Source organism: Poecilia formosa, unplaced genomic scaffold, assembly GCF_000485575.1.
Source record: "Poecilia formosa unplaced genomic scaffold, Poecilia_formosa-5.1.2 Scaffold27, whole genome shotgun sequence".
Taxonomy (NCBI): domain Eukaryota; kingdom Metazoa; phylum Chordata; class Actinopteri; order Cyprinodontiformes; family Poeciliidae; genus Poecilia; species Poecilia formosa.
In genome coordinates this window covers 2,049,075-2,071,296 of record NW_006799966.1, presented here as the reverse complement: position 1 = coordinate 2,071,296, position 22,222 = coordinate 2,049,075, and the positions used below count along the sequence as shown (strand labels likewise).

Below are 22,222 nucleotides of genomic sequence, written 5' to 3'. Positions count from 1 at the left end.
TGGATGGATGGATGGATGGATGGATGGATGGATGGATGGATGGATAGTTTTGGCTAATAACCAGGAGCAGGTGCATTTATTCTATATGATAGTGAACAATGTGGGAAAAATCAATCTTACTTAATTGTATTTGACATATTTTGAACCTCTCCATAGGTTTTACTTTGGATATACGATACTGAAAATATCTGTAAAGTTGGACTGCTGTCTGGTCATTGTTGTGAAACTCAATTTTTAAAGTCTGATGTCTGACACGATTTTAATGTTTCACGTCAAGAAAAAAAAAAAAAAATTCTAATTCCATGCATGGGTACTATTTTTACCAAAGAATCTGCTGCTTTGTTATTGACAAGGCTAGTCAATAACAATGATTGATGACATAAATTACACACGGCAAGTCAAAGCTTACAATCTTACAAATACTGTGCAGACTTTTATTCCAGACAATCCCACAGGTCAGGCCCAGTCTGGAATTGTTCCTTGGATAAACCCAGGCTCCCTCTCAGAAGAAAAGTATGCAAACAGTCAGTGTATCTGACACTCAAAACATTGCTATACCACAGGTGCAAGTTTTCCATATCTATTAGCATGTGCTCCACCCACAAATTTCCAATCAAAATAAACCAGGAACCCATAAAAATTGCTCTTAAAAATGGGAGTGATTGTCTTTGATATTTAATATCCTTTAATTGAAACCAGACAGCTGAATTATGGCGCTTTTTTTTTTTTTTTGGACGGCTCCATGGTTTCCATCAGTCGAAGGGGATTCCTGAGTAATATCCTGAGGAACACTAGATTTCCTTTTACAGGAAAACCAAACAACGTAACACGTCATTGTTTTGCACTGGTTTCATGCTCAAGCTGTATCGTAGCTCCTCTTACCAGTAGTAGTCACTCATTCAGTCTGCCTCTTGCAGTCGGTGGGTAAGTTCATCTTTCCCTTCACATGTGGAAGGGCAGGGTAAACATCTGGTAATCTTTGTTTCAGTTTCTCAGGAGCTCACCAGGCTATGGTTTTGCTGTGTGTACTCAATCTTCTCCAATTACATAGTTGCTGGCTGCTCAACTGAGGTTACAAGAACAAACCATTTGGGATTGCAGAGGGCCTTTACAAAATAGGTGTTGTTCAAAAAAATCTGTGCAGTTATGGAAACAAGAGTAACTAAAAGAGAAAATATAAAAAGAGCTGTAAGAATGAAAAAAAATGAAATAGGCTCAAGAACATGACGCCTCATATATAGAGAAATATGTTTTTCTTTTGTTGCTAATTTCCTTTTTAAAAAAATATGAAGACAACCTGAAAAAATATGTTTTTAGTTGCTCTGAAACTCGAGGACAGATTTCTGATCCAAGATCACACCAGAACTTTTACTTTGTTTTTCCTTTAAACCCACTCCCAAACCAAAAATGATTACAATTATTCTCTTGATTTGTGGTTTCACTGACTTCAAAAGTTCCAGCCCATGACATTAAGCTGCCGGCTTCACTTTGGAAGTTATTAAAAGAAAATGATTTCAGCCTGAAGCTGATGGTCCACACCCTCATTAGAGATGCAGTCTATTGTCCCAGCATAACTTTTGAACCACTTTTTGGAGAGATCATTCAAAACATGTAAAAAAGTCTTGCAAAAGTACTCTTTGAACTTTTTCAAATGTTGTTGTGCTACAGCCACAAACCTAAATATTTTTTTTTCTTTGGTGATAGTCCAACTCAAAGTAGTTCATACCTGTGAGTAGGAAAGAAAATAATGGATTGAGTTTGATCCGTTATACAAATAGGGAAATGTCTTTGCATTCAGCTAAAACAAGTGAATCATTTCTTACAACATCCTTTCATTCAAATTATAGTTGTGTTTTGGGAAATAGCTTTACTGCCTTTACCAACTTTGAAGTGTATCTCTACCAGTTTAAACCACATCTGGAAACTGATAAGTTTCATAATTATTCTTTGCAAAATAGATCAATCTCAGTCAGATTCTAAGGGAAGTACCTGAATGCGTCCAGAGATTCTCAGCCACAATTTAGGTCTGCTCTTTGATTGGACCATTCCACATATATGCTTTAATAAAAAGCATTCTGTAGCAATAATGTCATTGTCCTATCTACAGTGAACTTTCATGTGTCTTCTAGCAGGTGTATGTAGCTGGTGTCTTCCAGGATTGCTCTGCATTTAGCTCCATCCAGTTAATCTGCAAAGAAATCATTACTGATATAAATTTGTTATAAAAGTATTACTGATTGCACTTTAAAAATGAGGTAACTTTATGTTATTAAAGGTAAAGTTTAAACAGTAATGATTTCTTGGTTAATGTCAAGTTGTCATAACAAAGACATTTTGAATAATGTCAACTTTGTATTAAGTGTCATAATTTACCGAATGACGCTTTATGACAACAGTCATAAATATTCATGAAGACTTATTCATGTTCATGACATGTGTTATTTCATGTTTATGACAGTGTCATGACAGTCTTATTCACCCCCTTCAAACAAACTGTTACCTTTTGCTTTTGCTTAGCTTACCAAAGCACATACCTTCACAAAAATGCTTTTTCTTCGGTTTTATTTTAATATTTTTTTTTTCTTTCGCCAATCTTTGCCACAAAAAATGGACACAAACGTTTCAAGGGGTTTTCACAAACGTGTGTACTCAGAAATTGGTGGATGTTTACATTAACCTCCCAAATCATACTGACAAGTTTTACCACAAAAGCAAAGAGCCAACACATGCTGTCCATGGCTACTATCCTTTGTCCCACCCAGACGCTGCATGTGTTGCCATCCTGCTGAAACGCAAACCCCAAATTCAGCTGTGTTTGTTATTCTTGCGGCAGCTCTTGGTGAACACACAACGCCGTCACATCGTACCTATAACAGCAGGGCAATATTTCAACAACAATCTGTTTGGTCAGCTGTGATGACATCACTCGGTGGTCAAATACATGTGTTTGCTGGAATGATAATTAGGATTTTTTAACAGGTTCCCAGCTAGCAAGGAACCTAGACAAAGTCCTTATTTCCTACCAAACGTTGACATCAAGTACAGCGATTCAAGACAAACTATGCTTTTCTGCATGTTTAAGTGGTGTCCAGACCTTGACCCCAAGGAGTTGTGCTGTTATTACTGTTTTTGTTATGGATCCACTTTTAAACAGCACAGGCTGTATGATTGTCCCTTTTAATTACCCTGCCACAGCATAAACAATAGCTTAGACTTAATGCCAGTGTTGTCCGTGAGATCAATGGCCTGCCATACTAATGACTGTTTACTTACTACAGAAAATAAGTAACCAAGAAAGTGCATTTTTATCCTAAAATGACCCCAGTGTCAGGCAACAATGAGGTGACTGGGGTACACATCCTTAGCTTTAATCAGACATCCAGCCCTGCTGGCTGGTGCAACAACCTTTACTTGACTCATTTATTTCCAGCCCTTTTATCAGTTCATTTCAACCAAAGTCATTACAACATAGCAGATTTAAATACACTCTAATGAAATATAAATCCATAGCTCCAAACGCTGGGGTTCTGCAGTGTGGCAACAGTCTGGTGGGTAATTTATTGTGGGAGTTAAGTGTTTCCATTTGCAGTAAGAGCCACTAAAAACACACTCGCTAAGGGTTTCTGGGGGGCCGACTTGTAAAAGTACCATTGCTGTGTGAACAGGCCGATGCCCTGACAACCTGCTTGGGGGAGGTGCACATAGATGGGCTTTAGATGAGTTCACAATCTTGTCATCAAAAAGGGAGGCAAATTTGATAAAGCTCAACTGGGGTTCAGAACTGGAACTAAACAAAACAGAAGGATTCAACATGTTTTTTAGAGGAAAAAAAGCAAAACACCCATTACCTTTCACTCTAAGAAGCCACATTTGCCTGTTTTGACTCACGTGAAATGGATAAAGTGAAGACATAATAGTTTGCCTGCTGAAAACACTTATTTCAAGCACAATAGTGTTACCACCTGAAAAAGCTTGGAGTGTGTTTTAGGCATTACCATCAATGTTTTTATATGGAAAAAAAATGAAAGACTTTTTGCAGCATTTTTGCTGAATCATCAAAAACTGTAAATCTCTCCAGATTTTGGTGGCCAGGTTAGTGTATTTCCTATTAACACTGAAATAGAAATAAATCAAGAGGAGTCTCTATTGTTTCCTGGGCTGAAAATTGATTTTAAACTTTAAATTTTTCTTTATACCTTTCTTAAAATGTGTCATGTCACCTGGAACGAGAGTTTCCTCACGGACTGCTGTTTTGGATAAGTTGTGAAAAAGGCTGGAAACACCATGTTCCTACATCGTTAATTGATGCAGATAAAGGTGAATAGGAACGGCTATCACTCAGGATTGTCCACTTTAAATCTTTGGTTTAAGGTAAGCAAGAACCCATGTCTTGAGGGAAGAGTGCACAACACACTTCATACTGTAGCTTTGACAAACTTGATTAGAGTTATCACCCAGGCCACCTGGGTAACAGTAGCTGTTGTTTGTCCATTTTATACTTTTTTTTTTTACTTCTCTGAGTACAAAGTGTCTGCTTATGTCTACAGATTGCAGTAAATCAAGCACAGCTCTCTCTATATGTTCCTTCTACATGTTTAGCCACAAAAATCAGTTTCAGATTTTTTTTCTCATCTGAGCCAAATTAATTGAGTTTGAATACAGTGGCAGTGTGATTGTATTTCAGTATTTTAATTTGCATCCATCCACCACATAGCATCAAATTGAATTGACATTTTGTAGATGAACTAACTACAGATGGACTTACAGAGTTTGGGTGGAATGACAGACACTGTACTCTAAATGACATGTTGATAGCTGTGTTGCTGTAGTGCACATTTACAATCACAAGTAAGACACAAAATGAGTACTTGGAGAAAATGAAGGCTTGCATAAGCACCGCATAGAAGTACTGCAAAGAAATCTAAGATATGCCTGTGCACATGTGTATGAATCTTTATTAAATTTGAAGAAAAAGTCAGTTTTTTTTTCAAAAGGTCCTCTAAGTAATATTCTGATTTCTGCGTTGCTATAATGCAATTTTACCTTCACAAGTAAGACTGAATCTGAGTATGTAGAGAAAAATGCAATTTGTAAAATCATCACTGTAGTCAGTTATAGGGAAAGTAAGCTCCTTTAAAAAAACCTGCATGGGTACCAGTTTGACAGGTCTCCAAGCTACTGTTCTAGTACAATATTTCTTCTAACTTTTTCCTCCAAGAGTTGTGCAATATAACACTATACGAGTACCAATGTCTGTGGTGGAGGCAAAACACCCTAAGCAACAGTAGTAAAATCAGCAAACAATACATTGTTTACATTTAAGTCGCTAGACGGACATCAGGTGAGCTGTAATGTCAGATTTCACCTGGAGTGAATTTGAGACTGACACTGCTGTGCAAAACAGCGGCCAAGTTTGGTTTGGCCCTGTCAATGTTATCCATGTTGCGCAGAAATGGGAAAGGCCAGAAAACCAAGAATCAAGCCACTGAAAGATCAACAAAAACATTACAATGAGCAACAGCACATGATTTCAGCATGCAGCTCAGCATCTGGGAAAGTACCGTAACAGCCATGCTGAGCAAATTCACGAGTAGATAGAAACCATAGATAGAATCAAATCCAAACAACATATTTGCACGGATGGATAATAAATGAAGTCAAGGTTAAATATAAATCCACATGCTAATCTCTATATGATGTATAACTTTGCCTAAAAAAAATAAGAAAAAAACATCGTCATATAGTAAGAGGAATACAGAAAGTGTCGATGTAAAGAGTCATACCACTTTCTATTTGAGAGAGCACATTGACCCCCTGGTATTGCTCAGGCACCTTCTTTCCAGGAATGTATTATCCCAGTTCTAATGTTAAGCACAGGACCTTGTTTCCTGAAACCAGAAACTCCCACAGCAAAAGAAAACGTAGCAACACCTGCAATGGTGAGGGGTCTGTCCAGGATGTGAGTCAAGAATCAGGATGTTATACTCGGATAAAGCCAAACAGACTAAAACCGAGATTTTCTGTAGTAATTCACTGATGTGTCTGGGTCTGGCTTAATTAACACACCATTCATACTTTCAGATGTGTAATATTAACTGTCATAATTTATGTATTAAAACTGAAGTGACTCTACAATGCTAAATGGAAATTGAGCAAAAGAGCAGATTTTTATTTTTTTATTTTTTATAAAGACTGAAAACCCCATTGAAGAGAAATATGACTTCATCATTTGGAGTGCAGCGCAACCCTCGTGCCCTTGTTGCCCACAGTCTCGAGCTGTTTTTTTTTTTTTTCTTCCTTGTAAGCACTGAGTGATGTGCCTTCAGTAGAGACATGCCTCTTTGAATGAAAGCTCTTACCACAGGACTATCATGTAAACAGGCTTGGAAGTCAAGGCCAACAAAATCCCTTGTGTCTCCATACCATCCGTTTAGAAGGCAAAGCTGGATCTCATGTATCTGTGGTCAGACGAGACCGCCGCCACTTCCTCGTATTGCGAGTGCTGCTTCAAAACCACGCCAGCGTGTTGTCTGTTTCCCTAAGCTTTTTTTTTTTCTTTTTAAAGGGTTGGAATTCAAGAAACCATGTGCCGTGCTTCTGAAGTTCAGAACTTCCAAACATTTCACTGTTTATCAGTGGAATCAACAAAATAAATGGCCCACAATTAAATCACTCTCATCTGGGCAAGAATATTTATAGTGTCACACAAGAGTAAGAGCTCTGTGTTGTGCTAAGTGTTTTCATGATCCAATTTTTCATGGCAGTGATACGTTTACGCTCACTGGGACCAGACTGGAATGAGGCTGTCTGCCTTATTTTCAATGCCCCTCTTTTTAATACCAAGTTCTACGGCACAAAATGTTGATCATGTTTAGGTCAAAATGTCACTACAAAAATTAAACTGCTTTAATAGTTTTTCATCACTTAAAAACTAAACAACAGCCGCATAATGGAAGATCCCTGAAACCACGATTTACACAAATCAAATCATACCTTTTATATGATGTCAACTTCCACTAAATGTTTTGTAATTAGCATGTTAACTTGTTGACAAAATCTGTTCACAGAGTAATGTAAACATCTTCCAAAGAAGTTAAAAGCGCGATTATGGTAATTTCCTCTTTGTAAATAGGACGTTTTTGCTAACAAGTTTGAGACTTTACCATTAGTATTCCTGCAGCTGGTAGCAATAGCAAGCACAGGCCATCTGGGTTAGTTTTCAGACCTCACTGCTCATGGAAAATATATGTTTACATACAAAATATACATACTTCATACTGTGATTTATAAATGTAAAACATTGTGAAAGAAATGTAAACTTGTAGAACACTTTGGCATTAGGGTATTGGCTACACTAATTTGGTGGGAATTTGATGACTTTTTTCTTTTTAATTTTGTTCCGATTTGTGGCTCACAATAGTTATTTTTATTATTATCTTTGGAAAAACACAAATAACTATTTTTATTGACTAGGCAGTGGAAACTTGCAGAGGAATGGCAATGACATCAAATGTTTCTTTTGGGCATCGGCGCTGAAGAAAATGGTGACCCAAGGCATTTAAGATTGAATGCGAGTTCATAAAGTGAAAACTTACAAGGCAATTTACCCATGTAAGCAAAGAGAACTCTAGTAACCTTATAAACCAGCAACTACCCTCATATTTTAAAGCACTTTTTGGAAGATCCATCTGCCTGTTATTCAACACAGCGGTAAATGGCAACTTTGTTGCTAATCATCAGGCTCACAGTCATTAATCATGATACTAAAAAAATTTGTTTTCTTATTATTTCTGCTGCTGTCTAGTCCAAGCAATGAATCATGGGGTTTGAATTCAAAATCAATTTCAGTATAAAATATATAACATGTGCATGAAAACACTACATATTTTAACTCTATCAAAACAAGATTGATCCGAAATAAATGTTTTTCTTATGGCTTGACAATATATTTTTTGTTGTTTAAGTTGCTCTTTTAGTGCAATTGATTGCTAAAAATGAAAAGCAATTGCACTTTACTTTACTTTAAGACCAGCTTAAAGTAAAACATGTCAGGGTTATTACATAATAAAATAATTAAAATGACATTAAGCAGTTTTATGTCAAAAGAAATTATTGGCTCATATTGATTTCCTACTTCACTCAATGGAAGAAGGCAAGAGGAGTGAAGAAAAACAATGAGCAGTAAAAAAAGAAAAAAAAAAAGAAAGTTCTGCAGATGGCAACTGCAATGAGTAATAAAGTAACCGAGTTATTTTAACAAACCATTCAATATGCTAATTAGAAGTTCCACAAAAAGTTAAAAGTTAAAAATATGTATATTTGTTGAGCTTATTTCACTTTTATTGCACATATTATGCTACACAGACTCAGTCAGTGCATACAATAGAAGGAAAAATGAGGTGAATCTTACTGATAGTCAAAGCTATTTACTTACTTACATCCAATGACAAATTAAGTTAACGGTAGAAATAGATGTAGATCATTTCAGAAGTTGGTATAGATGCATTAAATGTACAGTAATACACCTAGTTACTTTGACATGCTCCAGTTTAGTCGCAAATCATCTCTAGGTCAAATCTTTATCTCATGACACACATAACATGTACCTCTCTTGCATTTTCTTTGACAAAAACAACAACAACAACAACAAAAAACACTCAGAGCAAATAAAAATTTTAAACGAAAAAGTTCAGTTTAAATAACAAAGGATGTATAATGTTAACATATGTGCTTGTAATGTACACTAGATAAATTAATCCTAAAGATAAATGTGTATTTTCTCCCCTTTCATAGAATGTCCAAAGTTTTATTAGTGTTCAACTATATATTGATTTTTATTTTCAAATAACATTTTCCCTTATTTCTGTAAAATAAGTCATACTGACACATGCATAAGAAAGAGACAGACTCCTTTTCAAAAAGGATAAGTGAAACATATAACCTGAGAAACATAAAAATGAATTGTTACAATACATTATCTAGGACAAATGCATCACTGGGAAGAGAGAAATTAACTGTATCCTTCTAAATCATGAACAAAAAAGAGATTACAAGGCTTGAAATGATGTTTTTAAAAATGCTAAACACTGATTTGGCAAACTGAAGCTCAAACTTAAAAGAAAAATACATGAATAAAGCTTAAAAACAGTCTTTTCTGTTAAAGAAGTATTGCAAACTTTGGAAGGTATGTGTTGCCTAATTGCATTGAAGAACCAAAGTTCTATTTTTACAGCAAGTAATATTTAAGCTAGATTTGTGGGAACACCTCAGGACCACCCTACAAATTAGAGATCCATCCAGTTACATCTTTAAGTAGCACTAAATCTTAAGAACTATCAAGACCATGTGTCAGTTTTTAATGCTTACTTCGAGCAGAAAGGCCATCTAAGGCACATCATGGAGTGACGTGCTTTGTTTTTTCTTCATCAGTCTTTCCTCTACAGCAGCCTTTTCATGCGACATGTGTGCTTCCCAATGTGCATGGTGGCTCGGTCTGTTGAGCTCGTCAGGACGTCCAGGACCTCGTCCTGGCGCTCCAGCTCCGTCTCCGCCTCCAGTGCAAGGTTCTTTAGCTGCATCAGCATCTGCTTACAAACATAACACCGCACAGGAGGATATATTCAGTTGGGTCAATATTTTCACAACATGTCAGCCTCCTGAGAGCACGGGTAACCAAGTAACAACATAACGGGATGACTATTTCAAAATCACTAAACAATAGAGCAGTCTTAAGGTGTTTTAGAGTGAAAGACCCATTAAGATTAAGGCCCTCTTTCACAAGGTTGACCTGGCAAAGACAGCAGCAAATGTCATAGTAGACAAGACAGACTAAGTCCAAAACAAGCATAACAAATACAAAACGCAAGCTATGTGACAAAGAAAAAACAGTTTTTGTTATAGAAACAATTTATAATTTAGCAACAGTATCTATTTTAGATTTAACGTACAATTTAAAGGATTTCCGTTACTGGTTTGTTCAGATGGAGCAGAGGGCTTTCACTCAAGCACATTTTGACAACTTTAGCTCATATTTGTATGTACAGGGGACAGATAAAATGAAAGCTTCATCTATTTCAGTTTGGACATAAGGAGCAAAGAGATACAAAATGCCATTTGAGGCAAAACGGCTTACAGTTCTCCAAAGGAAAGTGAATAAATAAGTAGAAACCAAGGTAATAACAGTTTTATAAACCAGAGTCATCCAGTGTGAATATTGCCTTACACCCATATGGGTTACAACAACATCCCCAAGCATGTGACAACCAACAGAGCACTGTTTTATCAAACATCTAAAGACTATGGCACAGACAGTGGAAGAATCTCACATTCTAGAAAGTCGAGCTCTGCCTAATTATTTTACCTAAATCCTTTACGTTAAGCCAGAGATAGAGTTGATTTGAATCACAGCTTATTCTTTGGCCAATCTGACTGAGTTTTGGCTATTTTTTAAAAAAGGAATGGGCTAAAACTGCAGTCCCTAGTAGACCCCAAAAGAATTTCTTTCTGTTTTACATTGTTCATGTGTTTCGTGTTGGTCTATGAAAATCCAATAAAATCATTTGAAATATGTGGTCATTATGGGAAAAATGTTTGAAAACTTTGTATGGGTTTGGATACATTTTTTTATAGGCATAACATTCTCATTTGGGTGTTAAAATGCCTGCAAATACATTGGGCTTCAGTCTTAATTTAGAGCACTATCATGCTTTTTTTTTTTTTCTTTTGCTCTCAAGAAATATGTTTCGATGTTTAATGTCTGTGGATCTATGATGCAATAAGTCAATGCTGAGGATCTAAGGGGCATTCAGCTGCCACAACCTGCCAATACAGCAAGAAAGAAGTGCTATCTTCTCTCAGGGGAGCGTTGCTAAACAATGTTGTTTATGTTCGACTTTCTGTGAGTTTAGGGGATATTGTGACTACATGTCCACGGTCTAAAAACCATGTTTGTGATGATTAATGGGACGGTTTAAATATACTGCACTCTGCCACGCAAAACCCAATAAACACTCACTTCAAACTCTACCAAGCTCGTGTCTAAGCCTGTATTATTTTATACACACTCACACAAACCATGCTCATGCAGCAGCTGACATGATGTCAGGTCTCACCAGCTGCTTTCTGTGGACATTTCACATGGGCATGAAAACAGCCACAGGCAATGGATTAGAAAGCAGATAATGTCAATACACTCCAAGAAACATGTGCATTCACTCACTCAGGTCTGTGACTTCACACTCTAAACTAAAATGACATGACGGCATCATACCTTGCAGTATTTTCAGTCATTGCTTACACAATAGTAAGATTATAAATGATGAAAAAAACCTCCAAAATTAAACATTTAGGCTACAGCTCACAGAATAATATGAGCGAAAATTACAAAAAACAGTGCAGCGCATTGATGAGGTGGCTTAGACATGAAAAACAGAAAGAAAAAAAAAAACGAATAAGAACTTCAACACGTCATAGGTCTGCATGGCACAAAAGAGTTTTGTGTTTCAAATAGTAAACGGTTTTTATGGTTCATCACATTTATTTCTTAGTAAATGTTCGACATTCAGACATGGTTCAGATTCAAAAGTTCCGTTTTGTACTGATCTACGACCCGATTGCTAGTTTACTGACTTTTTGCAGATGAAGTGCAGAAGTAGTGAGGGAAAAAGTGAAGAGTGGTGTTGTCCTTCTTGCAATAGCAACATTTAAACAAATGCAACCTATTCTGATTTACGTTTTACCATATCAGAGAGGCAACAATACTTATCTTCTTCCAGTCTAGTGTTGGACCAAATATATTCTTTATTCTTAATTCTACTTTTACTAATGCCTTGCAATTCCACCTTCAAGTATTTTCTTGTTCGCGTTGTGTTTTCCTTTCAGCCTGGTAAATATGGTTTAATGATCTAAGCCATTGTATTAAGTCTAGCTATGAACTCAGGGTCACTATTTTAGTCATGGCAGTGGACGGCGATGCAGTGTAGGTATCTGCACTTAACTCAGGCCTCGGAACAGCGAATCTAAATACACTGTCTAAGACAGCGTATCTAAGACTAGATTGTCATCTTGAATTATGTTCGGAGCGTGGTGTGTGCACTAGTACTGCATAGAGTCCTAGAGCTGGCAGCCTGTGAACCCTTATCAGGAGAGGACAATAAAACATTTGAAAGCACAATGGCCAAGCTGAGCTTTACGACCGGCCCAGTGCTGGTAATGCTTTCAAACGTTTATTTAAGACATAGCTTTTACGCCAAAGCAGCAGCGAAGCGCTGTGTAATATTTAACTAAATTTATAGTGAAGGGTCATAACAGTGAATCACAGGGATAGGTGAATAGTCATGAAGTGCGTTCAAAGGAATACTGTAGCACCATCAGGAACTCTTTTAGACTTGTCAAACCTAAGGCTTTGAGAAATGGGTGGCCCAAGGAGCTTTGGGGACTTCAGCTTTCTGGCTGCTCTGGAATCACACAAGCTATCATGTGACTTTGGACTGAGTAGTAGAGTCGTTAACCGATCTGCCTTTTTATTAGGTACACTTTGCTAGTACATTGTTGATTCCCCTTTTGCATTCAGGACCGCCTTAGGTTTTCATGGCATAGAATCAACAAGGTGTCAGAAACATTTCTCAGAGATTGCGATTTATATTGACATGATAGTCACTGCGGATTTATTGGCTGCACATCCATGATGCTAGTATGCCATTCCACAACATCCCAAAGTTGTTCTATATTACAGAATTGAGATCTGGTAACCAAGGAGACCATTAAAGTAGAGCAAAACTCACTGACTCCTTTGAGATAATCTGATACTTTTATGCTGCTATAAGTAGCCATTAGAAGATACACTGTGGTCATAATGGGACAGAAATGGTTCGCAACAACACTATAAGTAGACTGTGGAGTTAAAAAAAAAAATGCTCAGTTGGTACTAATGGCAGAAAGCTTGATAAATGGAATTTCCTACTCCAGCACAGCACATCACCAGGATCAGCCTAAACTATAAATAAAAGACAGGAGGGAATCAATGCTTTCATGCTTAAATTGAATTCTGTCTCTACTATATCATGGTCACAGCTGAAATTAAGACTCATTAGATCAGGCAATATTACTCAGTCCAAGTTTGGTGTGAGCTGTGGTCCATGTTTGCAATTTTTAGATAACAGGAGTGGCACTTAATCTGTTCTCCTGCCAACATACCCCATCAGCTTCAAGGCTGGACACGTTGTGTTCAGAGACGGCGTTCTAAACAACCTTGTCCAAACAATTGTTAAATTTGAACTGCTGTTGTCTTTCTATCATCTCAAACTAATCTGCACATTCCCCTCAGCTACCATAAAGGCCTTTTTTACTAAAACACAAGGCCCTCCTTGAATACTTTGAGTTTTTTTTTTTTTTTTTTTTACACAGTTTTCTATAAATCTCAGAGATGAACGTGCCTGATAACCCTGCAGATGAAATGTTTCTTAAATACTCAGTACAGTTTATCTGGCCCCAACATCAGAGCAATGCACTTTCTTCCACATTCTATTGCTTCCTTTAAGCTTCCCTGTATGTAGATGACTAGATGCACCAGATGTTTGCCATATAATTGACTGACTTCAAGCAGCTGAACAAGTGTACCTAAAGCAGCGCCCAGTGAGTGTATGCAGTAGGTAAATCTTACAGTCATTAATTTATTTCAGTCTTACATGGTTCAAACTTATGGAACAAAGCGAACATGGGTTACTGTAAGTTTCACATGTAATTTCAAGATCTCAGCAACCTCAAGCAGTGAGTCACAAACATAAGAAAAAAAAAATGTCAGCGTAATGCGCCTGAATTTGCGTCACTGTTTAGCTCTTGCCACCACAGACCATGTCTGTAACAGCTCTCAGCGCTGTGAGGTACTGAATGGAAAAGGCACTGACCAAATAACTGACCGTACTTCTTTTCCTCTCTTAAACCCAGGATGGACTTTTGGTTTGTGGGCTCACCAAATAACATTTAAATACATGGGATAAAAAATAAAAAATCATAGCAGAAAATTGTGGCTCGGAATGGAAACATGAAAATACATGTTGCTGTAACTGTAAGATTATTTACAATAACAGCAAACGTCATTTTGAGACACTATGCAGACTACATGTGGGCTTTTTCAGCTCAGCCACCTGTCTTGTTTATACAAATATGGAAACTGTTTAAGACCTCCATAGTGCAGCTATATTTTTTTTATACAGGGAATGGAAATCCAGCTTTCTCACCTGCTTGAGTTCCTGGGCCTCAGCCTGACTGACAGACGGCTGGAGGGCTTGCACCTGCAGCTGGGACAGCTCTCCTGCCGGGAGCTCCACTGGGAGCTCTGTGTCTTGGCACTTCTGCATCAAACCTGCTTCCATTGGGTGGAGGTGGAGAAAAAGTGCAGAGTGAATACAATATGTTGTTTATAAGAAAACCAGACAGCAAACTCTGAGTGCAGCAACTGAGGCAATCAGGGTGAATTGACTCATCCGAATATATTTTTGTCACAAAGAAACACCAATAGCTGTGGTGAAATGTTTTTGAATGTGGATGCACTTCTGAATGCTTCAGGATGAGAACATGGATCTTTGCTGCCACTCAGTGGTCAAATATATATCCAGCACGGCAAAAGAACAAAAAAAACATTTGTTTTACCGTCGTTCCAGATCGTCCCTTCTTTGTCAGGAGATGAAAGCGGAGTTGCTTTGAAGGCTACGTATTCACTTGTAAACTCCATCTTCTTTTTGTACTGCATCTCTAACACAGACATGGCCTCTGGCATCTTGGCTGACAGAAACCTGTAACATATATCTGGTTTCCCTATGAACCGCTGCCTGACTGTGATCTCGTAGGGGCTGTGCACCCTAATTTCGTCGATTTCGTTGCGTTCAAATCGGTGGAGGAGGTGGCAGCTGGTGTCTCGCACCTCCAGCGAGGACACTAGCACCAGCAAACAACCAGGCTTCAAGTCCGAGTCTCCGCCTTTGGACACCACTGCGGGGATACTCGCGATCACCTTGCTTCTGCTGGACACTTTGCCCGCGGAGATGGCAGCTGCAGCCTTGGAGGCGTCCTCAGCTTTGGCCTCTTGCTGAGTCTTCCAGGGGAGTTTACCGAAAGGCCACCAGGATGGAGACTCAAGTTCTGAAAGAAGTCTGAAGAGACACAGATAATGTAAAGTGCCATGTAAAAGTACCTGTAATCTTTGTGCTTTTTTTTTTTTCATGCTCTCTTATGTTACAGTCACAAACTTAAATGTTTTATTGAGATCTGATACAACTACCGGTAATCAACTGAAAACATTGTATAACTGTGAAGTTAAAGGGAGAAAATGTGTTTTCTATTAATGAACATTTTTAGAAATAAAAATATTACAAGAAGTTGATTTCTTTTCAGCCCCCTTTTACTCTGACACCCTAAATGAAATCCAGCCTGCCCAATTGCCTTCAGAAGTCCCCAAGTCTGAAAACAAGAACCAGACATTAGAGAGCAAACAACATCATGAAGACCAAACAACGTGCCAGATAAGTCTGTGTGGTTACACTGTTCACTCCATCCTTCAAAAATTCAAAGAGAAAGGGCAACTGGAAACTAAGGATAAACTGATATGATATCCAATATTAATACTGCTGATATGGGCAATAATCATTCCCTACAATTTCGACACCATGTAAAACCGTCCATACCACCCATATCGTTTCTCTGCTTAAGTTCAACAAACCATAATAACAATGGATGCAAAATATTAGGCATAACCATCACCTGTTAAGTGACCGTACAAATATCACATGGCCAAACCCAGCCCTCTCCTGAAACACAAGCGGCAACAAGATCACTACTCTTCCTCAACAGACGAGTAGCAAGATTACAGCCACTGTTAGAAAAAAAAGTCATAAGAAATCATGCATGCAGCAGGACATCAAACCTAAATTGTCAGTGCCAGATAAAACTGTTTAGGAGCAAAGCATATCCATATGTTGGAAAGTTAAAGTCTAAACCAGGATTCTACCAAAAACCAACTAGGACTCAGAGGGCAAGACTTAACGAACTGGTCCAGGAACAGGGTGAATACATGTGCATCCAACACTTCTAAGATTATATCTGAAAAAAAAAAGTGCTAGAGAAGTAGAGCATGAACAAGAGCAGATTATGTTTTTGTGCAGCTCCAGGTCACGCTCTATCAAAAAAAAAAAAAAAAGGTTTGGAAACCATGTATCATTTTTCTTCCACATCATAGAGATGCACTACTTTGTGCTCATTTTTTAGTGATTTGCATGTGACTATTACACTGTTACTTTTTTCAACTTTGATAGACACAATGTGGTAAAAGTAGCTCAATTAAGAAAATTGATAATTACTTATCAGCAACACCCAGATCAGAGTCAATCTTCTCCAATCCTTGCATCATGTTGTCAAACTGCTCTCCCTGGTGGCTGAGGACTTTGCCAGTGTCCTCCAGTCTTCTCTGGGCTCCTGCCACAAGGGTAATCAGCTCCCTTCCCTTTGAAGGTTGGCCCTCGGCCCCCCGAGCCTCTGAGGTGGGTGAAAGAAGCCGCTCTCTCCAGAAATGCTCAAGCACGTTAAAAACCACCACCCGGTTGGGCTTAAGAGAACCAAACCAGTGCTTGATGTTTCCCTCCTCCAACACTGTGAGGGTGCTGAAGATGAAACTAGATGACTCCATCTTCATCTCCATGACACTGGACAGGCGGAAGCTGGCGAGACACTCCTTGCTCTGGCTTGAGATGAAGCGCACCATGGTTCTGGTGAGGGACAGGGTTCCGCTCTCCCACCTCTTCTCACTGTTGATGTAATAAGAGCCAGGCCAGGTGTGGATGGGAGCATCCCGGCTCATCTTGAAGGCAGAGAAGCAAGCTCACCTAGGTGAAAGGCAGATAAGTTTCAGTGCCAACATACATACGTTGCTGTTAGGTTAATCTACACAGTTATATCATGAGTCTGCTTTGCTGGGTGATCTACGTGTATCCTGGTTAGGAACATACTTTTCTCAAAGTAAAGCAAGCAAACCAATGAATTCGGATGAGGCGCCTGATCAGAAAAATTCCGTTTTGTCATCCGCAATACAAAATGCCATTGTAATTAAATTACCCTGCTTTCTCTTGGCTAAATGTCTTTTCAACGTAACATATACAGCGAAAACACCAGCCTGAGCATGACGTTACCTCGTATTCTTCCTAGTAACGTTGTTTATCACGGAAGTGATGTCACATCCGGGTACAGACGCGTTAACTTTCCGACTTGAAAGCACTTCCAGATTTTTGTCACCTACTAAACACGCGTGAGCGTGTCCGCCGTATTCCGAGTGGCAAGCTAAACTTGTAAAGCAGCACAAGTATAGGTGGAAACTTTTTTCTAAGTAAAACATCAGTTTATGGTTATCCAATTTTGAATTATTCGTTTAAGTTTAAACGACTAAAACAGTGTCAGGTAATACAAAATAAACAAATAAACATTACAAAGTACAAATACCACTAAACAAAACAAAGTTAAACCATCTACAATGTTAATCAAAACAGACAAACAGCTATAAACAATCTGCAACATTCAGTCATAATTTAGAAATTTAAATTCACTTTCAATAATTATAAATTCACCTTAAATAGTTTACTATTTTAAATCATGTACACAATTTATTTTAAATAGTTTACTATCCGTTACAAAACGTCTAAGTCATTTAATGATTAAACAATTTTCCCTAGCCATATAATAATAAATGGCAGATATAAAATTCTTACTGGTATTCAAGTGGTAATCAATAACAAAAATGATCATAATGTTATTGCTATTGCAGCTGCATGTTAGGAATAACATTCCACAAGTATGATACGCAATAAAAAAAGCAAATTCCGTGTAATTAGTGAAGAGAAGCCAGCAAAATTATTTTCAGTTTAAATATTTTTATCTTCTTTGTTCCCTCCACCCTCCACACATTTATTTATTTTACTTTTTTCTGAAATTTATATATATGAGGGCAAGGCCTTTATCACACTGCAGATATGTATATGGAGTGTTGTTTGGTAAGAAAAAAACAAAAAATCCATAAAGGGATTAGCAGTTTGCATTACGTTATTTGTTTATATTAAATACAAAATTTCCATAAAATATTAAATAAAATAGAATGCAAATGCTAGTCACGCTGATTTTCCTACATGCCACTCAAAACGTGGCGGTATCGTTAACGTGAGGTCATGCACTCACATGCGGCGTTTGTTCTTCTATGCCTAGATCCGCACTATACAGTTAAATGTCACTGTTTTTGTGGTAGGGGGTTCAAGAACGGGTAATGACTACGACGGTCATTTTAATGGATACATCGGAGTGACGGCAGCATTAGCGATAAAGAAACTAAATGTCAATGTTACTGACATAAGCAGAAAAGGTGTCGGTGTTATGTTTGCGTCGTTAAGAAATATTAGTCATATGGCGACCTGTTGTCGTAGTGAAAAAAAAGAGATACAAAACCCGTTAAAATGTATTTAAATTTCCAATATAGCAGTTGGCGGACGTATTCTAATTTGTTCACTCGCTTTTCGGTGTAGCGGTTGGCTAAGCTTATTAGCCTGTTAGCCTGGTTCTTGTTTACCACCATGGACAGAGACGCGTATCACAACTGCAGCAGCCTTGTCAAAATGCCTCGACAGTCATATGAGCAGTTTTGGTCTTCGCATTTTGTTGAGTACATTGACAAAGAGCTGAGTTACTCTAAGTTTTTCAGGAAGTACTTGCTGCCTAATCACCCGTGCATGTTCTCAAGAAGATTCACAGAAAACTGGAAATGTAGAAAACAGTGGGTGACAGAAGAGGGCAAACCTAATTTTCAGAAACTGCTGCAAGAGTTTGGTAAATAACGAGCCTATTTATTCATTCACAGCTGCAACCAATATCGTCATATTAACTGACTATTATTATTGTATTTTCTTGCCCTTTTTTATAGATGAGAGTCCTGTCCCAGTTGCAAACTGCAATGCGAAGGAATACAATGCGAACCCCAAACAAGTAATGCCATTGAAGGAATTTATACATTACTGGAAGGAGTACATCCAGAATGGGCACTCATCACCCAAAGGATGCCTCTATCTTAAAGACTGGCATATGTCAAGGTACAAGGATTATTCAGAAGAATACAATTTGTCTTGTATATGCATATATGAGGTATGAAACAAGATTGCATCTGATTAAAACTTTCACAATAAGTCATTGCCATTTTGAAAAACGAAGAAAGTGATGAGATAGAAATTATGCATTCTTTAATTTTTTTGTCTGAAATTCTTTAAACTGCAATATTATAGCTACTGCTAAGCTATCAAGTAGCTATGTTACTGTTTAATTTAGCTGTCAAGTGCATCAAAATGAAAATGATATATTACAATAGCACTGGTTTTTGTTTCTCTACTTGAAATAATAGCAATGTTTTGTTATATTTTTGAGTAAATATAAAATGAAGTTGTGCTGTTTTATTTAACTTAATTTGAAAATCTTTAACTTAATTTGAAAATCTCATACTGTCCCACACCTATTCCAAGTTAGCTTGCTAATTTCGTTCACTAACAACTTTCATATTTATGTTATTCTACAGGGATTTTCCAGACCATAATGTTTACACTACACCAGTCTTCTTTTCTTCTGATTGGCTTAATGAATACTGGGACACACTTGAAGTGGATGACTACCGGTTTGTCTACATGGGACCCAAAGGCTCATGGTATAAAAATCTTAATGTATGATCCATTTATATTGACATCATAGCACAGGTGTTACCTTTTTCTTCTTTTGGAGAAAACTCAATTGTGCTTGTTGTCTCCAGGACCCCGTTCCATGCTGATGTGTTCCGCTCGTACAGCTGGTCTGCAAATATCTGTGGCAGGAAGAAGTGGCTGCTGTATCCTCCGGGTCAGGAGGACTTTCTACGAGACACCCATGGAAACCTCCCTTATGATGTTACTTCAGCTGAACTGCAAGACAGAGGCCTTTTCCCACAGTTTGAAGAAGCTTGCCAACCTCTTGAAATTATTCAAGAGGCTGGTGAAATAATTTTTGTGCCAAGTGGCTGGCACCACCAAGTTTATAATCTGGTGAGAAGTGAAAGAAAGTATATACATTATTTGTATAAAGGTTAGGACTGTATAAATAAATCGATTTGGCGATATATATCAATATTTTCCGCCCTCGGAAAGTATCGATTTTTCACCCGCGAGTATCGTGGATGAAAAATGGCTATGGACTATGGGCTATGGCTATGACTATGGACCGTAGAGGTCCATATGACTATGACTATGGACCGTAGAGGTCCATAGTCATATAGGTCTTTTTAACGTCTCGTTTGTTACAGCGTAGCAGCAAGACTCCACCTCCCTCAGTCTCACTTTCAACTTGCACATTATAAACTACACACCACTTTTTGAATTGTGTGTTAATAGGCCAAGTATGACCGGAGTTATGCTAAAATTAGTAAACCATATTTTTCTGAATGTCAGAGAAATGTCAAAAGCGCTGCCATTCCCCGGCTTTTCCTTTTATGTGAGAGGGAATGAGCTTCCAAACGTACAAAACGAAACGAAACATTAGATTCCTGTGTTTTTGGAAATTATTGAAATTATTGTATCGCTACACCCCTAATAAAGGTGCATCTGAGTTAATTAGAATACAGTTAGAATATATTCAAAGAGTAATTTCATTCAAAAGTGAAAGTGATCGGCTCATGACAGTCATACGTTTCTGCCCCTTTTGAGTAATTGCACCAATGCAGCTCTGCATGGAGATCAGCATGCGACTCTACTGAGGCGTTAAATGAAGCATGGTTTGCTTTAATAGTTTCCTTCGACTCATCTGAGTTGCTTGGTCTGCTGCCTTTCATCATTTTCTTCCTCTTGACAATACTGTTTAGCTTCTTTGTGGGGTTGAGGTCTGACCAGTGCTCTGACCAGTGAAGCACAGTGTCATTATCCAGGTATTGATACTTTTGGCCAGGTGCCCAGCTAAGCTTGACTGTAGAAATTTGCACCTACTGTATGTAAAGCTTGTCAAGAGAGGGGAACTTTAAGTGCTCCAAGATATCCTGGTATATTCCCTCGCTGGCATTTGAATTGACAGAAGACGGTAGACTGACACCAGCAGACAACATGGCTCCCCAAATCATCAGTGACTCTAGAAGGGTGACATTGGATCTGAACCAACTTGAATTCTGCGATTCTTCACTCTGCCTCCAGACTCTGGGTCACCAGGCAATGAATATAATTATTATCTGAACACCAGATAAAATGCAATGCTCTTCTTTACCAAAATCATTTACACTCCTTGCAGATTTTGGTATAAATTCATATTTTTAACTTTATGAGCATGTTTCTTCAAAAAGTGAATAATATATTGGTAATATTTCACTAAGAATCTTAGTTTCACATCTTGAACCAAATTACAAAAATAAATTAATTTTTTTTATTACATCAAACATGAAACAAAGTATACAATTTAGTTTTTGTTTATATTTGTTGTTTTCTTTAATAGGAGGACACCATCTCCATTAATCATAATTGGCTTAATGGCTGCAATATTGACATCATGTGGCAGTTCCTACAGAATGAGCTGTCTTCTGTTCAGAAAGAGATAGAGGAGTGGAGAAACACAATGGATTCATGGCATCAGCATTGTCAGGTACTGTGTGTATGAGGTTATTCAATCATTTGGAAGTATGCAAAAAATACTTCAAATGTGGTAGTGATTATTGCTTGATGTTTCCTTCAGGTCATTATGAAAGCCTGCTCTGGCATTGACTACAGTGAATTTGCTTCCTTTCTGAAAATTGTTGCTGAAAATCGGATGGCCTTTTTGAATGCCTGCTCCTCTGGCGATTCCTCCGATTACTCCCGGCATCTCTCAGAGACCCTCACCGCTCTTGGACCGTACCACGCTGCCTTCGACCTACAGAGAGTGGCCCACATTATTGAATGCCTACTGTGCAACGAGGACTTTAAGCGGCTTGATCATTCAACCTCTACTTTGCAACCTGAAACCTTGTTACAGCAGATCAGAGACACTATACAGTCCACTAGGGGGCAGCATCTCCTTTATCAGGAATAATGTGCCCAACATCTAAACAAGTGCCACATTAAGTATTAAAAATGTCAGAAAGCAGTGACGTTCATTGCCGTCTAAAGTCATGCTTTTGTCCGTCTGAATTTTGTTTTTGCACTGAAATATAAAAAACAGAAAT

General features: G+C 37.9%; 2 protein-coding genes and 1 long non-coding RNA gene across 8 annotated transcripts; 1 reads left to right on the top strand and 2 right to left on the bottom strand.

The window, feature by feature from the left end:
- Positions 1-672: 672 nt before the first annotated feature.
- LOC107835865 (uncharacterized) lies at positions 673-1,158 on the bottom strand. Its single transcript, XR_001661691.1, has 2 exons — positions 883-1,158; positions 673-791 (listed from the first exon to the last, which is right to left on the bottom strand). It is a non-coding gene; the product is annotated as an uncharacterized LOC107835865 (long non-coding RNA).
- Positions 1,159-8,314: 7,156 nt separating this feature from the next.
- Positions 8,315-17,269, bottom strand: snap47 (synaptosome associated protein 47). Of its 6 annotated transcripts, none has more exons than XM_007548634.2 (5): positions 17,178-17,269; positions 16,353-16,874; positions 14,650-15,149; positions 14,238-14,365; positions 8,315-9,587 (listed from the first exon to the last, which is right to left on the bottom strand). In XM_007548634.2, the coding sequence occupies exons 2-5, from the start codon at positions 16,847-16,849 to the stop codon at positions 9,438-9,440; spliced, it is 1,275 nt and encodes a 424-aa protein (XP_007548696.1). In that variant the 5' UTR covers positions 16,850-16,874; positions 17,178-17,269; the 3' UTR covers positions 8,315-9,437. The 6 variants fall into 6 exon arrangements, with proteins under 6 accessions (XP_007548696.1, XP_007548695.1, XP_007548697.1 ...); XM_007548633.2 differs by having other exon boundaries at positions 16,998-17,252; XM_007548635.2 differs by having other exon boundaries at positions 17,104-17,252.
- Positions 17,270-18,159: 890 nt separating this feature from the next.
- Positions 18,160-22,221, top strand: jmjd4 (jumonji domain containing 4). Its single transcript, XM_007548632.2, has 6 exons — positions 18,160-18,855; positions 18,950-19,115; positions 19,592-19,717; positions 19,820-20,087; positions 21,517-21,663; positions 21,754-22,221. Exons 1-6 carry the CDS (start codon positions 18,603-18,605, stop codon positions 22,087-22,089), a joined length of 1,296 nt encoding a protein of 431 aa, XP_007548694.1. The 5' UTR covers positions 18,160-18,602; the 3' UTR covers positions 22,090-22,221.
- Position 22,222: the final 1 nt, after the last annotated feature.

Coding starts and splice junctions, on each gene's coding strand:
- snap47 (XM_007548634.2), bottom strand. CDS start 16,849: ATGAGCCGGGATGCTCCCATCCACACCTGGCCTGGCTCTTATTACATC. Junction 15,150..16,352: donor GATCTGGGTGTTGCTGATAA/GTAATTATCAAT, acceptor GTGTCTCTTCAG/ACTTCTTTCAGAACTTGAGT. Junction 14,366..14,649: donor AGGGACGATCTGGAACGACG/GTAAAACAAATG, acceptor ACCCAATGGAAG/CAGGTTTGATGCAGAAGTGC.
- jmjd4 (XM_007548632.2), top strand. CDS start 18,603: ATGGACAGAGACGCGTATCACAACTGCAGCAGCCTTGTCAAAATGCCT. Junction 18,856..18,949: donor GAAACTGCTGCAAGAGTTTG/GTAAATAACGAG, acceptor CCTTTTTTATAG/ATGAGAGTCCTGTCCCAGTT. Junction 19,718..19,819: donor ATGGGACCCAAAGGCTCATG/GTATAAAAATCT, acceptor TGTTGTCTCCAG/GACCCCGTTCCATGCTGATG.